This window comes from Crotalus tigris, unplaced genomic scaffold (genome assembly GCF_016545835.1).
Source record: "Crotalus tigris isolate CLP2741 ecotype Arizona unplaced genomic scaffold, ASM1654583v1 scf7180000018322.853269, whole genome shotgun sequence".
In the NCBI taxonomy this organism is placed as follows: domain Eukaryota; kingdom Metazoa; phylum Chordata; class Lepidosauria; order Squamata; family Viperidae; genus Crotalus; species Crotalus tigris.
Genome location: NW_024096942.1, coordinates 674788 through 699163, shown reverse-complemented (window position 1 = coordinate 699163; position 24376 = coordinate 674788). Strand labels below are relative to the sequence as shown.

The window sequence follows — 24376 nt, the reverse complement described above, 5'->3', positions numbered from 1 at the left end:
ATAGATAAATAAAATTAAACCCTCTAAAGCATTATTAAAAGAATGGTCCTAAGTAGAGGACTTATAGATATTTTGAGTTATGAATATGCACATATGAACAAGTTGTCTTTAGAAGGTGGTAACTACCATCCCCTCACTCAAGAATGCCAGTTAGTTTTCTCAAATTATCTAGGAATCAACAAGCTGCTTTATTAAACCAGATCTATTTTATTCAATATTTTCAACAGTGTTCTTATACAGACAGTCCTCGTCTTACAACAGTTTGTTTTGTTTAAAAGTTGCAGTGCCACTGAAAAAAGTGACTTATGACCGTTTTTCACACTTATGACCATTGCAACACGTGATCAAAATCCAGGCACTTGGAAACTTGCTCTTATTTATGACGGTTGCAGTGTCCCAGGGTCACGTGATCCCCTTTTGCGACCTTCTGACAAGCAAAGTCAATGGGGAAGCCGGATTCACTTAACAACCGGGTTGCTAATTTATCAACTGCAGTGATTCACTTAACAACTGTGGCAAGAAAGTTTGCAAAATGGGCAAAACCCACTTAACAAATGTCTCGCTTAACCACAGAAATTTTAGGCTCAATCGTGGTCGTAAGTCGAGGACTATCTGTACACACTACAGGTTTCCGGATGTGCCAGAACGACGACTCCCAGAATCCCTCCGGCTGAGAGCACTCCACAGCATTTGGTGAGGACTGGGCCAGGAGTAGGCAGCCTTGGTTCCTTTATGACTCGTGGACTTCAACTCCCAGAATTCCTGAGCCAGCTTGGAAACCTCTCCCTTTCCCCTCCGCATGGCTGGCTCAGGAATTCTGGGAGTTGAAGTCCACAAGTCATAAAAGAGCCAAGGTTGCCTACCTCTGGCCTAGGCCTAGGCTGCTTTATGACTCGTGGACTTCAACTCCCAGAATTCCAGAGCCAGCATGGCTCAGCTTGGAAACCTCTCCCTTTCCCCTCAGCATGGCTGGCTCAGGAATTCTGGGAGTTGAAGTCCATGAGTCATAAAAGAGCCAAGGTTCCCCACCCCTGCCCTATATCAGGGCTCCTCAACCTTGGCTAATTTTAGACTCGTGGACTTCAACTCCCAGAATTCCTGAGCCAGCATGGCTCAGCTTGGAAACCTCTCCCTTTCCCCTCAGCGTGGCTGGCTCAGGAATTCTGGGAATTGAAGTCCACGAGTCATAAAAGAGCCACGGTTGCCTACCCCTGTTCTAGGCTCATGCGAGAGACAGATTTAAAAGCAAAATGTGATGTGGAGCACAGGTGGATGCACACCTAGTTGGCTGACCTCCTACAAATGTTGCGAATATATCCTGGAGAATATATATTCTTAAATTGAGGATGTTTCCAACATAGGCCACATGTATGCGCTTGTGATCAGTAAATCAACCTGGCCATTTTCGAGGCAACTCTGCCCATCCCTATTTGGGAAGGCTGGACTGGCACAAATCTTTAGTTCTAGTCCTATCCGAAAAAGCTAATGATTGAGCCGATGACCTTTGCATATAAAACAAGTCCTGTGCTCTGCCTTTAAATGTTTGGCAGCAGCAAAAGGTTTTGAACCCGGCAAGCAATAAAAAAAAGAAAACCAGATAACCAGGAAAGATCAGAAAGAGAAAGGAAGCATTGCACAAGGTTTTATAACAGGCAAGCCAAAATCAGCAGGGACACTAAAAATGAGGAAACAAAGTCTTTTTCTACCTTATTGAATAAACCGCTGAAAGTACAAGAAAAACAAGGTGATTTTTTTTGCCCCAGGTAATTTACAGTGAATAACCTTGTAACCATGTTTATTTGGTTCGTTCTATAAGGAAGAAGGAAATGAGGGATGCACTGCCCTGCTTTCTTGAGCCTGGCGTTCGAAAAATGTTTTTTTTCCTATGCAGAAAGGATCCATCTCCTAGCTCAGGGGTAGGCAATCTTGGCTCTTTTATGACTCGTGGACTTCAAACTCCCAGAATTCCTGAGCCAGCATGGCTCAGCTTGGAAACTTCCCTTTGCCCTCAGCATGGCTGGCTCAGGTTGCCTATCTCTGGCCTAGGCCTAGGCTGCTTTATGACTCGTGGACTTCAACTCCCAGAATTCCTGAGCCAGCATGGCTCAGCTTGGAAATTCTCCCTTTGCCCTCAGCATGGCTGGCTCAGGAATTCTGGGAGTTGAAGTCCACAAGTCATAAAAGAGCCAAGGTTGCCTACCCCTGTCCTAGCTTATCAGAGTCCCCTTATAATACAACAAACCTTTAACACCAGATCACTTCTGGTGACAGATTTCTTGCAATTACAAGCTACGCAGAGCAATCTCTTCATACCTTGCTACTATAAGAATATTGTGAGCAGGGTTGTATGTTTTCAGCTACCAAATCAACAACAAAGTTTTTTCAAATTAAGTCTTAGTCCTAATGGCGTTAAACATCCGAAGGCTAAATTGGTGGCGATGCAAAAAATAAAATAAAATAAAAATGAGTTGTATATTTTTATTACACAACTTTGGGCATACTTCATTTGAAACTAAGCTAGCCGGAAGATAAAATCATTGCTTTATCCTATGATTATCTCCTTCCTGAGATAACACATAGTTTAACACCCCAAAGGAAGGCAGTGTTTACCCAAGAGATCTCTTGCAAAAAACTCTGTTCAGCCCTGGGAAATGTAAATCATAGTTGTGCCAGCCTCAGATTGGGCTGAGCAGTTTTATCAGTCACTTGGCATAATATGGTTAGATAAGAATCTTTATTGCAAACTAAAATGAAGCTGTGTGGAACAGCTGATTGTCAGCATGAGGGCGAAATTCTTCCTAATACATGTGGCAGTTTTAAATCCATTGCTCCTGTTTCTCATGTTTCCAAGCACAGGTAGTCCTGAGGGTGGATATGATTTTTCAAAATTCAAATCATCCAGCTACGTATCAAGCTCTGAAAAATCCTTCCCACACCCTACAAAAAGCAGGAGAGAACCTCCACCATAGGATGGTGAATCAGAAACACGATGAACTTAATGAATCTTTGATATGAATCTGCAGTTCACTGAGTTCAGCCCCTCTCTGATTCATAAATTATGTGCATAAATTTACTGACTTATACAAACAAAGGTCAACAACTCATGCAACCCCACCTGTCATCTAAACTCTTTGCTTGTCAGGTGCAAACAATCAGATCCACACATGAAGGTCCAATTAAACTGATTTGTATGCAGGGTTATGCAAAAGAAACTTCTCAATTAATGGTTAGCAAGGCTCAACAGAATTCAAGGGATTGGACTTGGTTTGTGGCTACGTATGGATTCTAGGCCAGTGGTGGCGAACCTATGGCACACGTGCCAGAGGTGGCACTCAGAGCCCTCTCTGTGGGCACGCGCGCCATGCCCCAGAGATGGCAACTGTCCCTCTTCAACCAGCCACCCGCTAACTCGCTAAGGTCCCATGTGGCCGGATGCATCCCAGCATGGCTGGTTTCCCTCCTTCCCATCCCATCCCTCCTGGCCTTGCATGCTCTCCTTTTCCCGGGCACGACCCACTGCATTGCCTCCTCAGCTGTCAGCAGGCTGTCCAGCTCAGAGGTGGTTTCTCTGAAGTGCTGGCGGCGGGCTGCGGAGCCCCAGAGTATGCTAATCGAGGGGCCGGCAGGCTGTGGCTGCTGACAGACACTGTCGGCCCCCACGCGCCCGCTGGCCTCTATGCGAGAGCCAATGGTGTCAGGCAGCAGCCACCCCAGCCCTGCCTCGCCTTGCCCTGAGACAATGGCACCCCCGTCCTGCCTCGCCTTACCTCGCCTCACCCCGCAGGACGATCCTCCTGCCCATTACCCCACCTGTCAGAGACCCCCTGGATCTCCCCTAACCCTGCCCGGCCCCCACAGGCATCCCTCCCCATGAGCAACATCAGGTGACCACACCTACCTTGGCCACACCCACCCAGTCAGCCATGACCACAACCACGCCCACCCAGTGGGCCACGCCTACCTGGCACCCGGCGATAAATAAGTGGGTTCTGGGTTGCAGTTTGGGCACTCGGTCTCTAAAAGGTTCGCCATCACTGGTCTAGGCTAATGCCACTTTTGACTCCGCCCCCAGGTTCTGCCAGTTCTTTTCCTACATCACCACATAGTTCCCATATAGTTCCATAGGGGCACCCGCATTATTCTCTCAACATTACCAGACAACTTGCTCCGGCTGCCATTTTTTAAAAACTGGACATTCCTTTCATTTCAAAATAATAATTATATATTGATAGATGCCATACTTGCATAGGAGCTTGCGTTTTGGAATTTCCAGCTCTTAACTTCGGAAAAACATCTGTAATATGGATTCTGGTTTTCTAACCCTAAACCAGCAATGGTCATAGGAGGCATCTGTATTTTTATTTCTGTAACAAAATAGTGTATTTGTATCTCTGGGTTCCTGTGGGTCGAATCAGGAGAGGTAGGTATGTTGCCTGTATGATTAAGTGTGTGCAATCGGGGTGGATTTGAGTGTGCAAGTGCATTTGTGTTGTCTCCTCATATGGTATCTGCTTGGTATATGTGTACATTGGGAAGGGTACAGGGCAAGCTGCATACAGTGTACAGAGTTTGCATACAAGGGTGGCCACAAAGAAGAGGGAGTCAAGCTATTCTCCAAAGCACCTGAAGGCAGGACAAGAAGCAACGCATGGAAACTAACCAAGGAGAGAAGCAACCTAGAACTAAGGAGAAACTTCCTGACAGTTAGAACAATTAACCAGTGGAACAACCTGCCTCCAGAAGCGGTGAATGCTCCAACAGTTTTTAAGAAGAGACTGGACAGTCATTTGTCTGAAATGGTATACGGTTTCCTGCCTGAGAAGGGGGTTGGACTAGAAGACCTCCACGGTCCCTTCCAACTCTGTTATTCTATTCTAGTACTTTTGAGAAGAGTACTGTGGTGGCAAAGAGGAAGACCCACTGTTATTTTGAGGAGTTTAGTGGCATGTTTTGATTTCTCTTCATATTAAGAAAAGTCTAGAATTGGGGTAGGCAATCTTGGCTCTTTTATGACTCATGGACTTCAACTCCCAGAATTCCTGAGCCAGCCATGCTGAGGGGAAAGGGAGAGATTTCCAAGCTGAGCCAGGCTGGCTCAGGAATTCTGGGAGTTGAAGTCCACGAGTCATAAAGCGGCCTAGGCCTAGGCCAGAGGTAGGCAACCTCAGCTCTTTTATGACTCGTGGACTTCAACTCCCAGAATTCCCGAGCCAGTCATGCTGAGGGGAAAGAGAGAGTTTCCAAGCTGAGCCATGCTGGCTCAGGAATTCTGGGAGTTGAAGTCCATGAGTCATAAAAGACTCAAGGTTGCCTACCCCTGGTCTAGACGTTTAGAGCTCGGTTTTAGCTAGCTTGCTTGGTTTTTTTTTTATACTTTTGTTTACTAAATAAAGGAGAAGGGGGAAGAATCTTCACACCACTTCAAAGCTTTTTCTGCTGTGAAAGTCTCACACTTTTGATTCCCAGCCCAGAATGATGTGCCAGCTGGTCAAGGTCAGGTCTTACAGTCCCCTGACCATAGCAGGACTTAATGGCCCCAGGTTTTGATAAAAACCTTGAGGTTGTGTTGTTTGTTGAGAGTTTCTGCACAAAATCTAACATTAGATTCTGTGGACACTGCTCTCCACCTTGGCACTTCTCTGCTGTCGTTATTATAGAGCTCCTGACAGCCTTGCGTAGAAAAACATATAGATTTTAAGCCAGAATTATTTTTGTTAGGCATAATTGTAGGAAATTATGAGAAAGAAGGTATATATCTAATTTTACAGGTATGGACTGCAGTGAGAATTGTATTCGCTCAACACTGGAAAAAATGAAGATTTACCAACGGAGGAAGAGTTAACTAAAAAAATTTAGATTGTGCAGAAATGGATAGATTGACATTGAAAATGAAAGAGAAAGAAGATTCAGTATACTTTTAGAACATGGCTAGAGAAATGAGGTAGAGAGAAAGGAATTTAACATGTATTAATAAGTTAAATGTTGGAACCCAGTCAATATGTTGCTGATAAAATATTAAGCATTTGTGATTATAAAAAATTAATATATCTATCTTTCTATCTGTCTATCTATATCTATATATCTATGTTTTAGCTCTTGTCCATTTGAGCTAATAATAAACCTTCAAACCCCATTAATCACTGCTTTGCTTTATTGTCTCTGGATCCAGAAGAGATAATTGCCTGGGCACCTGAACACTGCCTTGATCCTTGGCAAAACAGACACCTCCTAGCACACTCTACAGTAGATGTGCCAACCTTGGCAACTTTAAGACCTTTGAACTTCAACTCCCAAAATTCCTCAGTCAGCATTAAAATTAAAATAAAATGGCTGGCTGGCTGGAGAATTCTGGGAGTTGAAGTCCACAGGTCTCCAAGTTGTCAAGGTTGGACACCCCTGCTCTACAATCTAACTAAATTACTTCAGTGCAGAATTGTTCTCACCTATTTTTGTTTGCAATGCAGACACTTCTGCACAACAGTAATTACGCAATCTTAACCAGTCTGTTAATAAACAACGAAGGAGCTGTTGAAGCACCAGAGAGAGGAAAAGGTATTTTTTTAAAAAAAAAAAAGTAACAAAGAAATGAGCAGAATTCTAATTGCACTTTCTCTGGCTCTTCATGCCCAGCAGGGGGGGAAAAACACATTAAAATGATGGATCTCTTTGTTTACAGCCCGCAACATATCCCTTGGAATTTGCTATGATCCACTGCAGTTCTGAAGGCCATTCCCACACCTTGATTTTCAAGATTCAAAATTCTATTCTTCCTGTACGAATCATGCAAACCAGAACTGCTACAGCTACTGTACAGCTAATGCACCCACAGTCCTGCTAAGCAATTATTTTCAACGATAGGGCACAGCTGGACCCCAGTAACATGGTCATACAACCAAATCTGAACACTTCACAATGTAGAAAGTCTGCAAGCACATGCCAAAATCCCGTATCAGAACTGGGGAGTTGGCAGTAATTTCCCAGAATTTTGGGAAAGCTATAGTAGGACAGGGGTGTCAAACTGCCGGCCCACTGGCCAGATGCATCATCCGGAAGCCGTGCCCACCCCTTTGCCGGCAATGGCAAAACCGTCCCGATATGTTGTGCGACGTCACGTGACGTTGCGAATTTGATGTCTGCTGTAGGAGAAGAAGAAGGCAGAGCCTGTGGGGGTGGAGTCAAGAGAGGAATCAGCCTAGAATTGTTACATTCCCATAAGCAACCCAAGTCCAACTCTGTTAGTTCTTATCTAAGGCCAATTTAGTGCTGACCATTAGTTGACTAGATTCGTGGATATAGAAATTAATCAGGTTAACTGGAACTTAATGTGTGGTCCTGGTTCTTTTTTTTTTTTTTTTTTGTCCATTCATCATCCCCAAAGTGGAGACACTTAGCATCTCCCAAATGGGTGGTCTTGTACTCCCAGGTGCTGCTACAGCAGAGTTCCCCAACCTTTCTTGATTGGTGGCCCGGGGGCAGGAGGGACAAAAGAACGGGCAGTTTTGTGGGAGGAGCAGGTGCGTACGGGTGCGCACATGAGCACCCATTGCTTGCACGTGGCCAAGAGCACCCATGAAGCTCTTGAGTGGGACCCTGAGCACCCGTGACACTTGTACAAGTGGGTTCCCGAGTGCCTGCGACGTTTGCACACATACAGAAGCGATGGCCCGTGACACTTGCATGAGTGTGGCCATGCATGCCTGCATGGGCATGCATGCATTCTAGCCAGCCACTCATGCGATCTGGTTGCGAATAGGCCACGGGCCTGTAGTGGGCTGTGGCTCACATGTTGGGGACTCCTGTGCTAGGGGAAAACTGCCCTACGTACCAAGCAGATATTAAAAAATGAAGGTCATTACTTAACATAACTTTCCCTTAGCTGCCCAATTAAACACCTATAGCTCTTGACCATCAACATTAACTTTAGACCTCCTTAGGTCTTCAAAAAAATGCTCTAGATCAGCGGTTCTCAACCTGTGGGTCGCGACCCCATTTGGGGTCGAACGACCATTTCAAGGGGGTCACCAAACAACGCAGTGCGCCATTTTCCCCCCTTTTTCTTAGCTGTGCTACTCCCTTTTATTCTATTGGCTTTTGAAAGCCAATAGAATAGACTCTCTTGAATAGAGTCTAATTCTATTGGCTTTCAAAAGCCAATAGGAATTGTCCAGGCTGTCTCTGCCCTGCTGAGCCCGCCAAAAATTCCATTCTGCAAACGATGCTGCAAGTTGTCTGCAGCGAAGGCGAGCTGTCTGGAAGTTTCCACCCCTCCCTGCTGAGCAACTACTAAAAATGTAAGTAAAAGAGGGCCAGGGGTGGGAGGTGGGAGGCCGGCGGGCACAGGGAGGGTTGCTGGCACGCGTGGGGCCCGCCGGGTGCCTTACCTCCCTTGGTGGCCCAGCCGGTAGTCGCCCTGTGCCGTAGCTGCCCCTTGCCAGCTACGCCTCGGCCAGTGCAGGGGGCAGCACCACGCATGTGCGGCGCTCCCGCGCAGGGAAAGTCCTCGACTTATGACCGGTTGGGTAGTCCTCGACATACAACCAGTTGGGTAGTCCTCAAGTTATGACCAGTTGAGTAGTCCTCGACTTACGACCGGTTGGGGGTCGCGGCATTAAAAAGGTTGAGAACCACTGCTCTAGGTCCACAACAATGTGTTTACAGGTAGTCCCTGAGTTATTACCATAACTGACCCCAACTATTACAGTGGTAATTGGTTGTAAAAGAAATCGTCACATGACTGGACCCAATTTTATGACCACTGTGGTCATTAAGCAACCCCGTTGTTTGCCGTGCACTTTTGATGGAAACTGGGGTTGCCAGCCAACCATCGTAAAACACAGGAATGCTGCTAATTGCTGTCAAGGCGGGACAGCTGCCAAGTGTCCAGAAAGCTAAGTGACCAGTTGTAAGTCGAGGATTATTGCTCTTGGTTTTTTCAACAGGCCTGGGGGAACACCTGGAACCGGGGAGCACACAAGATGCTCTACAATGTCTGAGTTTTAAAAAACTTTCTGGGATGACGTGGATGTTTCCTGTTTTTATGGTTATTTAAGATGTGCTTGTATCCTGTTTTATTGTAGACTGTTCAGAGTCACATGCACGAGATGGATGGCTATATAAAGGATTAGACGGACAGACATTTTTGTCCCTCTTGATTTGGAAACCTGGTTTTATTTTGTAAATGGCAATAGTAACTCTTTTTCCCCAGGTACAATTTGTCCAAAATCATGGGATTCTACCCCAGAAAAATTTGGCTAAGACAAAAAAAAAAAAAAAAACCTGCCCATAATTGTCCCTAAATTCAGCCTATGTCAGGCGTAGACAACCTTGGCTCTTTTATGACTGGTGAACTTCAACTCCCAGAATCCCTGAGCCAGCATGGCTCAGCTTGGAAACTCTCCCTTTCCCCTCAGCATGGCTGGCTCAGGAATTCTGGGAGTTGAAGTCCACGAGTCATAAAAGGGCCAAGGTTGCCTGCCTCTGGGCTAGGCCTAGGCTGCTTTATGACTCGTGGACTTCAACTCCCAGAATTCCTGAGCCAGCCTGGTTCAGCTTGGAAACTCTCCCTTTCCCTCAGTATGGCTGGCTCAGGAATTCTGGGAGTTGAAGTCCACGAGTCATAGAAGAGCCAAGGTTACCTATTTCTGGCCTAGGCCTAGGCCGCTTTATGACTTGTGGACTTCAACTCCCAGAATTCCTGAGCCAGCCATGCTGAGGGGAAAGGGAGAGTTTCCAAGCTGAGCCATGCTGGCTCAGGAATTCGGGAAGTTGAAGTCCACAAGTCATAAAAGAGCCAAGGTTGCCTACCCCGGCCTATGCAGTTGCAAAAACATTTTCTGCAAATGCCAAGGCAAAATTTCTCCTCTTTCCGCTGTGATTCCTCTCCTCTTGAGTAAGTTTCTTAGGAATTTCCTCTGTTCTTAAAATCACAGCAATAATGTTTTGATCTTAATGGTTTCATTTCAGTCCTTTTAATATATTAAAAATACGTTGCTTTTTTGAACTTTCTGGCTAAGGGCGTATTATTTCAGAATTCTAAGAAGGATGGGGAAGAGATAAACAAATAAAAAAGGGATTTACCTTCAAGATGGGCGCCATGAACACCGAAACGCCTGTCAGAATGAATACGAGGCATCCAGTCACTCTCTGCTCCCTGAAAACAAATCCAGGAATAAAATAATCAACTCTTATTTGAAGGACATTTGTCACATTCCAACAGCTGTCTGACTTTGCCTAATTATTAAAATTAGAATCAGAGTAGAGCTGGAAGGGACCTTGGAGGTAATAGTAGTAATAGTAGTAAAGTTGGAAGGGACCTTGGAGGTCATCTAGTCCAACTCCCTGCTCGGGCAGGAAACCCTACACCATTTCAGACAAATGGGTGTCCAATCTCTTCTTTAAAACCTCCAGTGTTGGAGCACGCACAACTTCTAGAGGCAAGCCATTCCATTGATTGATTGTTCTCACTGTCAGGAAATTTCTCCTTAGTTCTAGGTTGCTTCTCTCCTTGATCAGTTTCCATCGATTGCTTCTTGTTTTGCTTTCAGGTGCTTTAGAGAATAAGTCAATTCCCTCTTCTCTGTGAGAGCCCCTCAAATATTGGGAGACTGCTATCACGTCATTCCCCTCGTCCTTCTCTTTCTTAGTACTCTCAATTGTTCATCATACGATTTAGACTCCGGACCTTTGATCATCTTTGTTGCTCTTCTCTGCATGCTTTCTAGGGCCTCAGCATCTTTTTTTGTATCATAACGACCAGAACTGGACACAGTATTCCAAGTGTAGCCTCACTAGAGGTACTGTACTGAACTGCATCTATCAACACTAATCTTAGCACCATTGAAGGCAGAGGCGTAGCGCAGTGGTTCTCAACCTGTGGGTCGGGATCCCATTTGGGGTCAAATGACCATTTCACGGGGGTCACCAAACAATGCAGTCCGCCATTTTTTTCCCCTTTTCCTTAGCTGTGCTACTCCCTTTTATTCTATTAGCTTTTGAAAGCCAATAGAATAGGCTCTCTTGAATAGAGTCTAATTCTATTGGCTTTCAAAAGCCAATAGGAATTGTCCAGGCTGTCTCTGCCCTGCTGAGCCCGCCAAAAGTCCCAGTCTGCAAACGGTGCTGCACCAGTTGAGTAGTCCTCGACTTACGACCGGTTGAGTAGTCCTCCCACTTACGACCGTTTGGGGGTCGCGGCATTAAAAAGGTTGAGAACCACTGACGTAGCGGCTACGCCTTGTTCAACTGACCCACATTTATCCTGCAACCTCATCCAGCTTTTCAAATACTTTACATTCTTAAATCTTTAAGGCAGAGCTCCTCGACCTGTCTGGCTTTGTGGACTGGCGAGGGGATGGTTCTGCGTGTGCGGTGGGCACATGCGCGTGCACACAGCTCCATTTCCACAAGCCACTTCTGCAAGTGGGGTTTGGTGCACACACGTTCACCCGCCACTTCCGTGGCCTGGTTCTCAACGGCTCAAGGCCCGGTAGTGGGCTGTGGACCAGTGGTTGGGGACCTCTGCTTTAAGGGAGAAGGAAAACACAATCTATGGATAAACACACATTCCCGCAGGGAAGCGGTCTTTTATGGAAGCCTGCACGTGGTTGAAGAACAGCAGTTGTTGTTTTGCATTATATTTTCTTACCTTTAAGAATTCCTTTTCCACCTTAAGCCTCTAAAAGGGTTCAGGATTCCCACAATTAGAAAGACAAAGAGTAACTTAAATGGTGGCGAGAATCACAATGGATTCCCTGTGCAGTCCTGTCCTTAATTTCCCCAGTATGCATCCCAGCTGATTAACAGCCATCAATCTTTCCCATTCTCTTCTAGCACTGATGATATCACCTAGTTTGGTAACGAAACGCCTTGCGAGAAAACTCCCAAGATCAGAGAGCATCAAGGACCCCACAATCTACTCTACGTTATCTATGTCTGAGTCTCATTGCTCTAAGCCAGGGGTCTTCAAACTTGGCCCTTTTATGATGTGTGGACTTCAACTCCCAGAATTCCTCAGCCAGGCACGCTGGCTGAGGAATTCTGGGAGTTGAAGTCCACACATCATAAAAGGGCCAAGTTTGAAGACCCCTGAAATAGATGGAGACATTGGGTTCGTCAGCTGAGGTCACAAACCATGGCTTGGGTGGTTTGATTGGAGCTTAGCGAATTGTGAGAACCCAGCTATTGTAAATTGTAAAGTGGTCTGTGGCTTAGCGATGTACACGTAAATAGTAAGCCCACGTACGGCTTGTGATTTAGTCAAATCACGGCTAAATGAATAATGGCTTAGTATGAATGTAGTGATAACCCACAAATGCTTATGAATTGGAGCTTTGAAGTAGGACCTTTGGGCACGGGAACTCTCAAGCAATATTAGCCAAAAAAAAAAAAGGCATTTGTTTTTTTCAGCAATTCAGCAGAATTTAGGATTTTACTAATTCTGCTTATTGCCACTACCAGCAAATTGGTATCTGAGCGAATGCAGGAATGAATCGGACTACACTTCTAATGTATGGGAGAGCAAATACAGGTAGTCTTTCACTTATGACAGCGGTTCTCAACCTGTGGGTCGCGACCCCATTTGGGGTCGAACGACCATTTTACGGGGGTCGCCAAACAACGCGATCCGCCATTTTTTTTTCAGCTGGCGGTGCCGCGCATGCACACTGCGCCACCCATGCGCGGTGCGTCCTTATGACCGGGGTCGCCAGTATAAAAAGGTTAAGAACCACTGACTTATGACCCCAATTGGACTAGAAAACCCATCATTCAGTGGCACGCGTGCCTGGCTGAGGACTTCTGGGAGTTGAAGTCCACAAGTCATAAAAGGGCCACGTTTGAAGACCCCCTGCTCTATGCTATGTTTGCTCCAACTGTTCAGGGAAAATACAGCCTGAAGCTTCTGGTCTGTGAAGAATGCCAGGCTACGCAGCTTCCTAGAATGTGTAGGACTCAATCTCCCTTCCCACCAGTTCAGCATACCTGACTCCCAAAAATTTGGGCTGTTCGCCAGGTGCTGAGGTCCCCGTTTCCATCTTCAAGCTGTCGATGTGTGCAATGGAGATCACGGTAGCAGCCACATACCAGGGCAGACCCATGAAGGAACAGATGATCATCAGCACAGCCACCAGGAATAGATCCAGGTGATATCCAGCACCTTTCTGCAAAAGAGAGATGGGAAAAAGGATAGTGTTAATTTGAAGCATGAGGTTTTGCCAGGAGGATGGCAACCCTGAAGCTGAAGAACAGCAATAGCACTTCAGCTTATATACCGCTTCGTAGTGCTTGACAGCCTTCTCTAAGCAGTTTACAGAGTCAGCATATTTGCCCCCAACAATATGTGTCCTCATTTTACCGGCCTCGGAAGGATGGAAGGCTGAGCTGGTCAGGATCGAACTGCTAGCAATACTGCAATTCTAACCACTGCGCCACCACGGCTCATAGTCTAGGCTAGGGTACAACATGACTAGGTTGTTTGAACCCAGATGTTATCCGAACTTGAAGTGTTAATACCACTTTACAATCCCTTGGTAAAGGCCACACTTGGAATATTGCATCCAGTTTTGGTCACCACGATGTAAAAAGGATGTTGAGGCTCTAGAAGGAGTGCAGAGAAGAGCAACAAAGATGATCAGGGGACTGGAGGCTAAAACATATGAGGAACGGTTGCTGGAATTGGGCATGTCTAGTTTAAGGAAGAGAAGGACAAGGGATGACATGATAGCAGCCTTCCAATATCTCAGGTGCTGCCCCAAAGAAGAGGGAGTCAAGCTCTTCTCCAAAGCACCTGAAGGAAGGAAAAGACGCAACGGATGGAAACTCATCAGGGAGAGAAGCAACCTAGAACTAAGGAGAAACTTCCTGACAGTGAGAACAATTAACAGTGGAACAACCTGCCTCCAGAAGCAGTGAATGCTCCAACACTGTTGCAAGTTTTTAAGAAGAGACTGGACAGCCATTTGTCCGAAATGGTATAGGTTTTCCTGCCTGAGCAGGGGATTGGACTAGATGACCTCCAAGGTCCCTTCCAACCTACTACTACTACTACTACTATCTTGAAACGTATGAAAATAAAGTAATGTGAGTGAGCCATCAGGGTGTAGAGTCAAATTAAATGAAATTCAGACTTCACCTGCAAATGATGGAATTATTCTCAAGGACAGATATACTTTTTGGAAGTAGTGTAGCCTAAAGCAGACACCCTGCAAATCTTGAAAAGAAGTTAATTAGCACCAAGATTTGCATCTTGTTCTTGTCCCAATTTTTTTTTTCACCCTGCAAATTTAACAGGGCTGTCATTTTGTTCTCAAATCTGGTGTTGTTTGAAGCATGTCTATCTTTGCCTTGTAGGCAGCTTAAAAGAAAATAGCACCTCTCTTGCTAGTGTCTCAAGTTAGCTATGAAGAATAAAAATTCAACTTAGTGAAGATCTCACTACAAAAAAAGCACGGATCAAAGAACTTTGGAAATAAGCCAAAAATGGAAAAGTAGAGAAAGTGAAGAAATGTACTGTTAAGAGAAATACTTCTTTCTCTATTGAACTTGATGTATTTTGTATTTTGAGTGTATTAGCAGCCATGGGGAGACCATTAAGATGATTGAAAACAGATTCAAGAGAGAACATTGCTTTCCATTGAACATATATTCTTATTTTACCCCTCTGCCACCTCTATTTGAAACCTTAAAACGGGGGTCTTCAAACTTGGCCCCTTTATGACTTGTGGGCTTCAACTCCCAGAATTCCTCAGCCAGCGTGCCTGGCTGAGGAATTCTGGGAGTTGAAGTCCACAAGTCATCAAAGGACCAAGTTTGAAGACCCCTGTAGTAGGAGGTGGGAAAAATATGAAAGCACAATGACATCTTGGATGCTGGAGAGAAAGGATACTCCTAGGAGTATAAGGACAGGACAAGGGGGAGATGCCTCCAATGGGAAACCATCCTGCCCACAATTCCATAAGAAGTATGATTCTTATGGAGTAGGAGCTCAGCCAATGAAACCCCATAGCACAGGAGTGTCAAGCGTCACGCGGAAGCCATGCCCACCCCATTGCCGGCAATGGCAAAACCGTCCCGATACGTTGCGTGACGTCATGTGACGTCGCGAGTTTGACATGTCTGCCGTAGCATAACAAAGGGGATGATACGTTCTTGTCCTACACAAATGATCTGTATCTCCACTTCTTTTGACTTAGATGGGTGTTAAATCCCATCGAGCTTGACGATAATCCCTTCTGCCTCTATATGTTGCAAAGCTATAATCTTAACAGAATAAAGGGACCTTGGAGGTCTTCTAGTCCAACTCCCTGGTCAAGCAGGAGACTCTATACCATTTCAGACAAACGGCTGTCCAACCTCTTATCAGAAACCTCCAGTGATAGAGCATGTCTTCTGAAGGCAAGCCATTCCATTGATTAACCGATTTTACTGTCAGAAAATTTCTCCTTATTTCTAGGTTCATTTTCTCCTTGATGAGTTTCCATCTGTTGTTTCTTCTCCTCCCTTCCGGTGCTTTGGAGAATAGGTTGACCACCTCTTCTCTGTGACAGCCTCTCAAGAATTGGGATACTTAGTTGGACTTTACACCTAGCTAAGTAAAAAAAACCTGGAGGTATAGATATTTCTATATAGGGCAAGAACATACTGTCAACACTATTCCTTCTTTTCACTAGATTAGACATACCCAATTCCTGCTACCGTTCATCATAGGATTTAGTCCCCAATCCCCTCATACAGTGGTTCTCAACCTTTTTAATGCTGTGACCCCCCAACCGGTCGTAAGTCGAGGACTACTCAACCGGTCGTAAGTCGAGGACTACTCAACTGGTGCAGCACCGTTTGCAGAATGGGACTTTTGGCGGGCTCAGCAGGGCAGAGACAGCCTGGACAATTCCTATTGGCTTTTGAAAGCCAATAGAATTAGACTCTATTCAAGAGAGTCCATTCTATTGGCTTTCAAAAGCCAATAGAATAAAAGGGAGTAGCACAGCTAAGGAAAAGGGGGAAAAAAAATGGTGGACTGCGTTGTTTGGCGACCCCCGTGAAATGGTCGTTCGACCCCAAATGGGGTCCCGATCCACAGGTTGAGAACCACTGCCCTAATAATATTTGTTGCTCTCCTTTGCACTCTTTCCAGTCTCAACATCTGTTTTGTGTTGTGATGACCAAAACTGGATACAGTATTCCAAGTGTGGTCTTACCAGGGCATTATAAATTGATACTAACACTTCATGTGATCTTGATTTTTATCGCTCGGATGAAGCAGCCTAGGATTGCTGCAGAAGTATTTCAACTGTCGTTCCATTTATTATTGTTGGACTATCCATCCAGTTCTGTGACCACATGCCTGCAGATGGAAATATACACTCCCAGATACCTCCTGGGAAAGAACTAAGTTAATTCTTGTTTAAGGCAAGCAGTTTCTTAAATGATTTCCTAAAAGGTTTGTGCTGAAACTCTTGTCTTCTCTTCAACTTCCGATGGGTAAATCGGCTGGATAAAAACGGAGGGGATACACAGCTATCCTAAACCTGGGCTGCAGCAATATAGATCCAGCAGGATCTTAGGTGCTTCTCAAATGTCTCCTTCTTCCTTCTAACCTTCTCTGTCATTTTTTTGGTGGGGATTCTGGTCACGCCTCCAGCCACCTGCAAAGAGTCTGGATTTCCGGCCTACAAAGATGGGTTATCCTGATTTATCCAAGCTCTGTGGTTGGTAGAGTTTTGCATTTGGAGAAAAATGAAGCCTGAGATGAAATGAAGGGAGGGGTCAATTGATAAATGTTGATTTCGCAATAATAAACAGCTGGTGGGATTCAGAGATATTTCCTTCCAGGCTGAAGGGTTGGCCCAGCTGTGTTTCCTGGTCCAGAGCCAAGACAAAGCCCATTTATATTTCTTCAGAAAGCATTTCTCACTCTTTTCCTAGGGGCAAACACAAGGTGACTGTGGAGGCCACGTTGATTTAATCACTTATCTGTTAAGATGCCACTGGAGAAGGCAAGTTAAATTCTCCAAATTGTTGGGGAGAATTATATTCTCCAAAGCACCTGAAGGCAGGATAACAAGTAATGGATGGAAACTAATTCCCACCTAGATTTCTTGAGGTCTTTTAGAATTTGGGATTAAAAACTCATAATCTTAATCTTTCATCATTGTTAAGGTCTTCTGGGAATCATTATCTAAAATACTCTAAATGCACCATAGATTCAACCAGAATAGAGTTGGAAGGGACCTTGGAGGTCTTCTAGTCCACCCTCTTGCTCAAGCAGGAGACCCTATACCAGACATGTCAAACTCGTGACGTCACATGATGTCGCGCGACGTATCGGGACTGTTTTACCATTGCCGGCAATGGGGTGGGTGCGGCTTCCACGTGACGCGTGTGGCCGGCGGGCCGGCAGTTTGACACCCCTGCCCTTTACCATTTCAGACAAGTGGCTGTCCAGTCTCTTCTTTAAAGCTTCCAGTGATGAAGTACCCACAACTTCTGAAGGCCAGCTTTTCTACTGGTTAATTGTCCTCACTGTTATGAAGTTTCTCCTTAGTTCCAGGTTGCTTCTCTCCTTGATTAGTTTCCATCCCTTGTTTCTTGTTTTGCCTTCTGGTGCTTTGGAAAATAGGTTGACCCCCTCATCTTTGTGGCAGTTGCTCAAATACTGGATTACTGCTATTATGTTACCCCTAGTTCTTCTTTTCTCTAGACTAGTCATACGCAATTCCTGCAATCATTCTTCATATGTTTTAGTCTCCAGACCTTAGTTGCTCTTCTTTGCATTTTTTCCAAAGTTTCAACGTTGTTTTTGTAATGTGGTGACCAAAACTGGATGTAGTATTCCAGGTGTGGCCTTACTAAGGCTTCATAAAGCGGTACTAATACCGTATTTTCCGGCGTATAAGATGACTTTCTAAAGCAGTCCGCCATTCCCCCCCCCTTTTCCTTAGCTGTGCTACTCCCTTTTATTCTATTGGCTTTCGAAAGCCAATAGAATAGACTCTCTTGAATAGAGTCTAATTCTATTGGCTTTCAAAAGCCAATAGGAATTGTCCAGGCTGTCTCTGCCCTGCGGAGCCCGCCAAAAGTCCCATTCTGCAAACGGTGCTGCACCAGTTGAGTAGTCCTCGACTTACGACCGGTTGAGTAGTCCTCGACTTATGACCGGTTGGGGGGTCACGGCATTAAAAAGGTTAAGAACCACTGTTCTAAAGCATGCAAATTGTCTCCGAAGTTGGGGGTCGTCTTATACGCCGAGTCATCTTATACGCCAGAAATTACGGTAGTTTCCGGCATATAAGACGACTTTCTAAGCATGCAAATCGTCTCCGAAGTCGGGGGTCGTCTTATACGCTAAGTCGTCTCATACTCCGGAAAATACGGTATTTCACGTGATTTTGATTCCATGCCTCTGTTTATACAACCAAGGATGACCACTTAATAATGCATCCCTCGACGCATTATTTTAAGCAATGAACTGCTTCCAAGGAGACCTCATTGGAACTTATCACCATTGTCCTCAGCACAGTTAACTGCCCCAATCTCCTAGCGAGATCTACCCCAATTTACTCTTTAAAACAATTTGGTTCATCCCCGTTCAAAGCTTGCCTAACGAGGCACCCACCTTTAGTTTGTGCTCTTTACGGTTGACAATAACAGCTGTGATTTGCTGGTCCATGAAGATGAGGATGGTCACCAGGAGAGCAGGAATAGCTGCGGCCAGATACACCCACCACGGGTTTCCTCCGAACGGTGCGATAAACCAGCCTCTATTTGGGTTTGTTGGCTTCACAGGGAAAAAGACAGAAAAGGGCATCAGAAAGACAAGTTCACAAAAAAAAAAAAACAAGCCATAGCAAGGAAGGGTCAAAGAATACTTCCCATATCCCTTGCGTTTTTAGATCCTCATATCCACTGTATATATTTTTTTGTATTTGCACTTCCCATTATTCATACGCAATGTTAGAAACAAGAGCAGAAAAAAAGCTTTCACAAACTACTCAGCAATCCACCGTGAAAACATTTGGATGCTTTGCATGAAAGCATCCAAATGTCCACAAGATGGCAGCAAAGAGATGGGGGACTTCTGGGTCTTTTTGCTGCCCTCTGGTGGTCACCGTATTTTTTTCAGACCAGAACAAGATACAGATCTATTGGCAGGTGGCTATTGCTGCAGTATGGAATCAAGACTCCCTGTAAGACTAGGGGTGTCAAGCTCGCCACGTCACATGACGTGTTGCGACGTATCGTGACTTTTTTCTCCTTGCCGGAGATGGGGTGGGCACAGCTTCCGCAGGACACATCCGGCCTGTAGGCTGGCAGCCTGACACCCCTACTGTAAGAGGTAGCTGGATTGCACAGAAGATTGCCCAATGTGAAGTGATGAGTTATACGTGCTTTTACCCTAAATCGTAAAGGCGTCCCTTAAAGATCTGCAAAAGTGGCTGGTTAAATTTACAGAAAGGAGAAAATACCAAATATATAGAAGCTGTCATATTAACCAAATTTAATTTCTAAAATAAAACTTTTTAAAAACCCTATAGATCAGGGGTGACGTATCACAACTTTTTCCCTATTGCTGGAGCTGGGATGGGTGCGGTTTTGGCATGATGCCTCCAGCTGGCGGGCCAGCAGTTTGACACCCCTGCTATAGATTAAAGTTGTCTTGCTCTGGGTCTTTATTCTGATCTCACACGCTTGTTGATGCTTATCCCATCGCCTCTGCTCAAAAGTACTGAAAAACTTGCTGTAATGAGTCGGTGGGTCACTAAGGGTAAGTTCCCCGTTAGCGCTTTGCAAAGTGTAGTTGTCCCAGTGTTCTATAGCAGTAAATAGTAGAGGCACGAATTATGATGCAGATGTACAATGAAGTCATACTTCGATAGGATTATGCAATTGATTATAGGTTGCAAACATCCTAGAAACCACAATGTGGTAGCAAAGAGCTGGTTTTAATGTATATCTTTGCTGCCATCTGCTGGTCATCTTGGTTTTGCAGCCCAGATTTGATAATCGTCCTCCATGTATTGCTAATTCCTTGTCTTCTTAAAACAGTGGTTCTCAACCTGTGGGTCGGGACCCCATTTGGGGTCGAACGACCATTTCATGGGGGTTGCCAAACAAGGCTGTCCGCCATCTTTTCCCCCTTTTCTTTGGCCACGCCCCTGGCACCCGGTGATGTATAAGTGGTTGGGGGTCACCACAACATGGGGAACTGTATTATGGGGTTGCGGCATTAGAAAGGTTGAGAACCACTGTCTTAAAAGAAGGGAGGAAACAGTTTTTAAACTTACCTTGAATTCACTTGGCACAAGGAGTTTTGGGGTGTCTACACCAACCAGAGCATCGATTCCACAGAAAATGAAAATAGAAATGATGATGGCAAAATCACTGATCAATTTCCTTGCCTGAAACAGAAAGGCAATTACATCAATTTTTTAAACTTGCCCGTTTTAAGGGGCTGACAAATATGCAGGGAAAAAAAAAAAAAAACCCAACGCTGAAAATAACAAGTAGAAAATCAGAAACTAGAAACAGCACAACTCTGTCAGTTCGGCGGAAGAACATTCCAGAAGATTCTGGCATCTACTTGGTTACCACATTCCCACCTCAGAGGACCCTTCCCATCAAACTCGTTCATAATCCTGGTTTTCAAAATCTCTTCAGCTGACCCCACCCAACTGGTGAAAACCTGAGCAAAGCTGAATGAGAATTTTGAAGAGAGAGCATATGCACAAGAAAACATGCACACCAAATGGAACAAAAACACTTGGCTGTTGTTGTTTTTTTAAACTAACATTATTGAATGCAATTCAGTGCACAAGCAGACATTATTGTTACCATGCCAAAAGAAGGCATTTTATTAAGAGAGCAAAATGTTATTATCCCTTCTGAGGAAGGATAATAATTATTTTTAAAGATACTCTTTCCTTACCTTTCTATCCACCTATATTGTTCTAAACACGACAAGCCGTTGCCAAAATTCTAATCGTTCCACCTTTATTAATTTGGCTCTGGTCCCAGAACTGTTACCCTAGTGCTTAGGACTCAAATGTGTTCGGTACTTCATAAATCAAATGAGGAAGTAATAAAACAAGTCTCAGCCACATACTACCTTTTATCTAAGTGCAGCCTTAAGGCTTAGGACAGTGTGCAGTGAACGATGTTGGGTTAAAATAAACTTAAATACTCAGGTTATTGCTATTTGAGCAAAGTTCATATATAAACTTACTGGTTTATAAGGCACAAAGAAGACTGGATTAACAGAAATAAGCTTAGGGTTGAACTGTGAGTCCTTGGTGCTCTCTTGCAGATGTTTCTTTACCCAACTAGGGTAATATCAGTAGCACTGATGATGTTACCTAGTTGGGTAATGAAATGTCTGCAAGAAAACAGCCAAGCTCAGAGAGCACCAAGGACCCTACAGTTGTCCTCCTCCTCCTCCTCCTCCTCCTCCTCCTCCTCCTCCTCCTCCTCCTCCTCCTCCTCCGCCTCCTCCTCCTCCTCCGCCTCCTCCTCCTCCTTTCTGCAAATCCCATTCCCTTCTAGCACTGATGATGTTATCTAGTTGGGTAATGAAATATCAGCAAGAAAACAACCAAGCTCAGAGAGCACCAAGGACGCCACAGTCGTTGTCGTTGTCTTCCTCCTCCTCCTCCTCCTCCTCCTCCTCCTCCTCCCACACTCCCTTCTAGCACTGATGATGTTTCCTAGTTGGGTAATGAAATGTCTGCAAGAAAACAACTAAGCTCAGAGAGCACCCAGGAACCCATAGGACTGGGTGTCTTCTCCAAATTCTCCCTTAACCATGTACTCATGGTTTGTGGTTCACCGTAGGGAGGAGGGAGGCCATGATACAACTGGACAGACCATCGCACTGCCACTCATGTCTGTTCAGGGCACCATCGCTCCTCCCACTTACTGACTACAATGAGGAACAGCTGAAACAGGAAGTTAATTCTCGAGCACCATCAAACGGCGCTGGATATGCCGCAGAAATAGCTAGGGAAACCATCATAAATCACACGACTTACAATGGTTGGGAAATAACGGCTGGTCTTGAATTTCTTCAAAGCCATGGAGCAGGTGTAGGTTCCCAAAAAGAGAATGCAAGACATGAGGGTGATGTCAGGGACGTATTTGCAATTGTTCCCCACCAGCATTCCTCCAAATTTCATACATTGCTCCTTGGTGAGGGATGACCATTCGATTGTTCCATTGTGCTGTAAACACAAAAGGGAAAAAAAAAAACAACAGCACCTTTAAAGCAAAGATTCTTGCCTTCTCGCTCAATGCTAGATGCTGTTCACCTTGGCAGGATGTCATCTTTACGTTTATATGTCGTCCTCGACTTACAACTATTTGCTTAGTGGCCATTCAAAGTTACAGCAGCATTGAAAAAAGTGACTTACGACCGGTTTCCACACTTACGACCGTTGCAGCATCCCCATGGTCATGTGATCAAAATTCAGAGACTTGGCAACTGGCATGTATTTATGACTGTTGCAGTGTCCCTGGGTCATTTGATCCCCTTTGGTGACCTTCTGACCAGCAAAGTCAATGGGGGAGCCAGATCCACTTAACCACCGGGTTACTAGCTTATCAACTGCAGTGATTCACTTAACAACTATGGCAAGAAAGGTCGTAAAATGGGGCAAAACTCACTTAACGAATGACTCACTGAACAACCAGAAATTATGGACTCCATTGTGGTCAAAAGTCAAGGGTTACCAGTATGTAGATGTTATTTCTGCTTGCAAATTACAAAGAGGTTCTCGTGGTTTATATACATCAGGGGTGGGCAACCTTGGCTCTCTTATGACTTGTGGACTTCAACTCCCAGAATTCCTGAGCCAGCATGGCTCAGCTTGGAAACCTCTCCCTTTCCCCTCAGCATGGCTGGCTCAGGAATTCTGGGAGTTGAAGTCCACAAGCCATAAAAGAGCCAAGGTTGCCTACCTCTGGCCTAGGCCTAGGCCGCTTTATGACTCGCGGGCTTCAACTCCCAGAATTCCTGAGCCAGCCTGGCTCAGCTTGGAAACCTCTCCCTTTCCCCTCAGCATGGCTGGCTCAGGAATTCTGGGAGTTGAAGTCCACAAGTCATAAAAGAGCCAAGGTTGCCTACCCCTAATATACACAGATACTTGAATGCATGAAATGCTCAAGTAGGTTATGGGGAACACGATGATGAATATGTAGTACAAACTCCAAAATTTAGCTAATTAATCAAGCCAATTAACCAAATAGGAGTTGGGTTTTGTATAACCAACTCTTTAGTCAGATAAGTTCCATTTCATGGGAACTACCAACTTGAGGGCTAACTATCCCTTCAATCAAAATGAAATCTTAGAGGACCTGTGAAAAGATTGAGTTGTTTCAAGGATCAATTTTCATGTCTCAAGATGATTAAGGGCCTGGAAACTAAAACATACAAAGAACAATTGCAGAAATTGGCTATGGCCAGTCTAGAGAAAAGAAGGACTGGGGGGGGGGAGGACATGACAGCAGTATTCCAGTATCTGAGGGGCTGCCACAAAGATGAGGGGGTCAACCTATTTTCCAAAGCACCAGAAGGCAAGACAAAAAACAATGGATGGAAACTAATCAAGGAGAGAAGCAACCTGGAATTAAGGAGAAAGTTCCTGACAGTGAGAACAGATAACCAGTGGAACAGCTTGCCTTCAGAAGTTGTGGGTGTTTCATCACTGGAGGTTTTAAGAAGAGACTGGACAACCATTTGTCTGAAATGGTATATATAGGGTCTCCTACTTGAGCAGGGGGTTGGACTAGAAGACCTCCAAGGTCCCTTCCAACTGTATTCTGAATTGAATTCACTGGACTGGCTGTATCAAGCAAACAGGACTATAGTAATTTAGACAAATCTAACAACACAAGTTATATCTTGTAAGGATATTCCATAATCCTGGCACAGGATACCTTCATTGTTGTTGATCCCTGTCATATTTTAATGTGTTTATTTAATTTAGCCTTTCTACCCAACTACTTAAAATTGAGTACTTACGTGAGGACTTGGTTTTGCATTCTGCTTTAAGAACAGCCGGCTTTTTCAAAAGTTTGTATCAAGGACTCCAACAGAAGGGCTAATGCAAGAATTTTGGTTCAACTAAGCCAGGGGTAGGCAACCTTGACTCTTTTATGACTGGTGGACTTCAACTCCCAGAATTCCTCAGCCAGCCATGCTGAGGGGAAAGCAAGAGGTTTCCAAGCTGAGCCATGCTGGCTCAGGAGTTCTGGGAGTTGGTCCACGAGTCATAAAGTGGCCTAGGCCTAGGCCAGAGGTAGGCAATCTTGGTTCTTTTATGACTCGTGGACTTCAACTCCCAGAATTCCTGAGCCAGCCATGCTAAGGGGAAAGGGAGAGTTTCCATGC

General features: G+C 44.9%; 1 protein-coding gene across 3 annotated transcripts in view; it reads right to left on the bottom strand.

Moving 5' to 3' along the window:
• Window positions 1–24376, bottom strand: part of SLC4A4 (solute carrier family 4 member 4) — a 199549-nt gene that overhangs the window by 12214 nt on the left and 162959 nt on the right. For all 3 annotated transcript variants that reach the window (XM_039350339.1, XM_039350340.1, XM_039350341.1), the window contains 5 exons: window positions 22020–22208; window positions 20280–20393; window positions 18611–18772; window positions 12979–13157; window positions 10078–10150 (listed from right to left, as the gene is read on the bottom strand). In XM_039350339.1, coding sequence (XP_039206273.1) covers window positions 10078–10150; window positions 12979–13157; window positions 18611–18772; window positions 20280–20393; window positions 22020–22208 — 717 coding nt within the window. The remainder of the gene's footprint in view (window positions 1–10077; window positions 10151–12978; window positions 13158–18610; window positions 18773–20279; window positions 20394–22019; window positions 22209–24376) is intronic.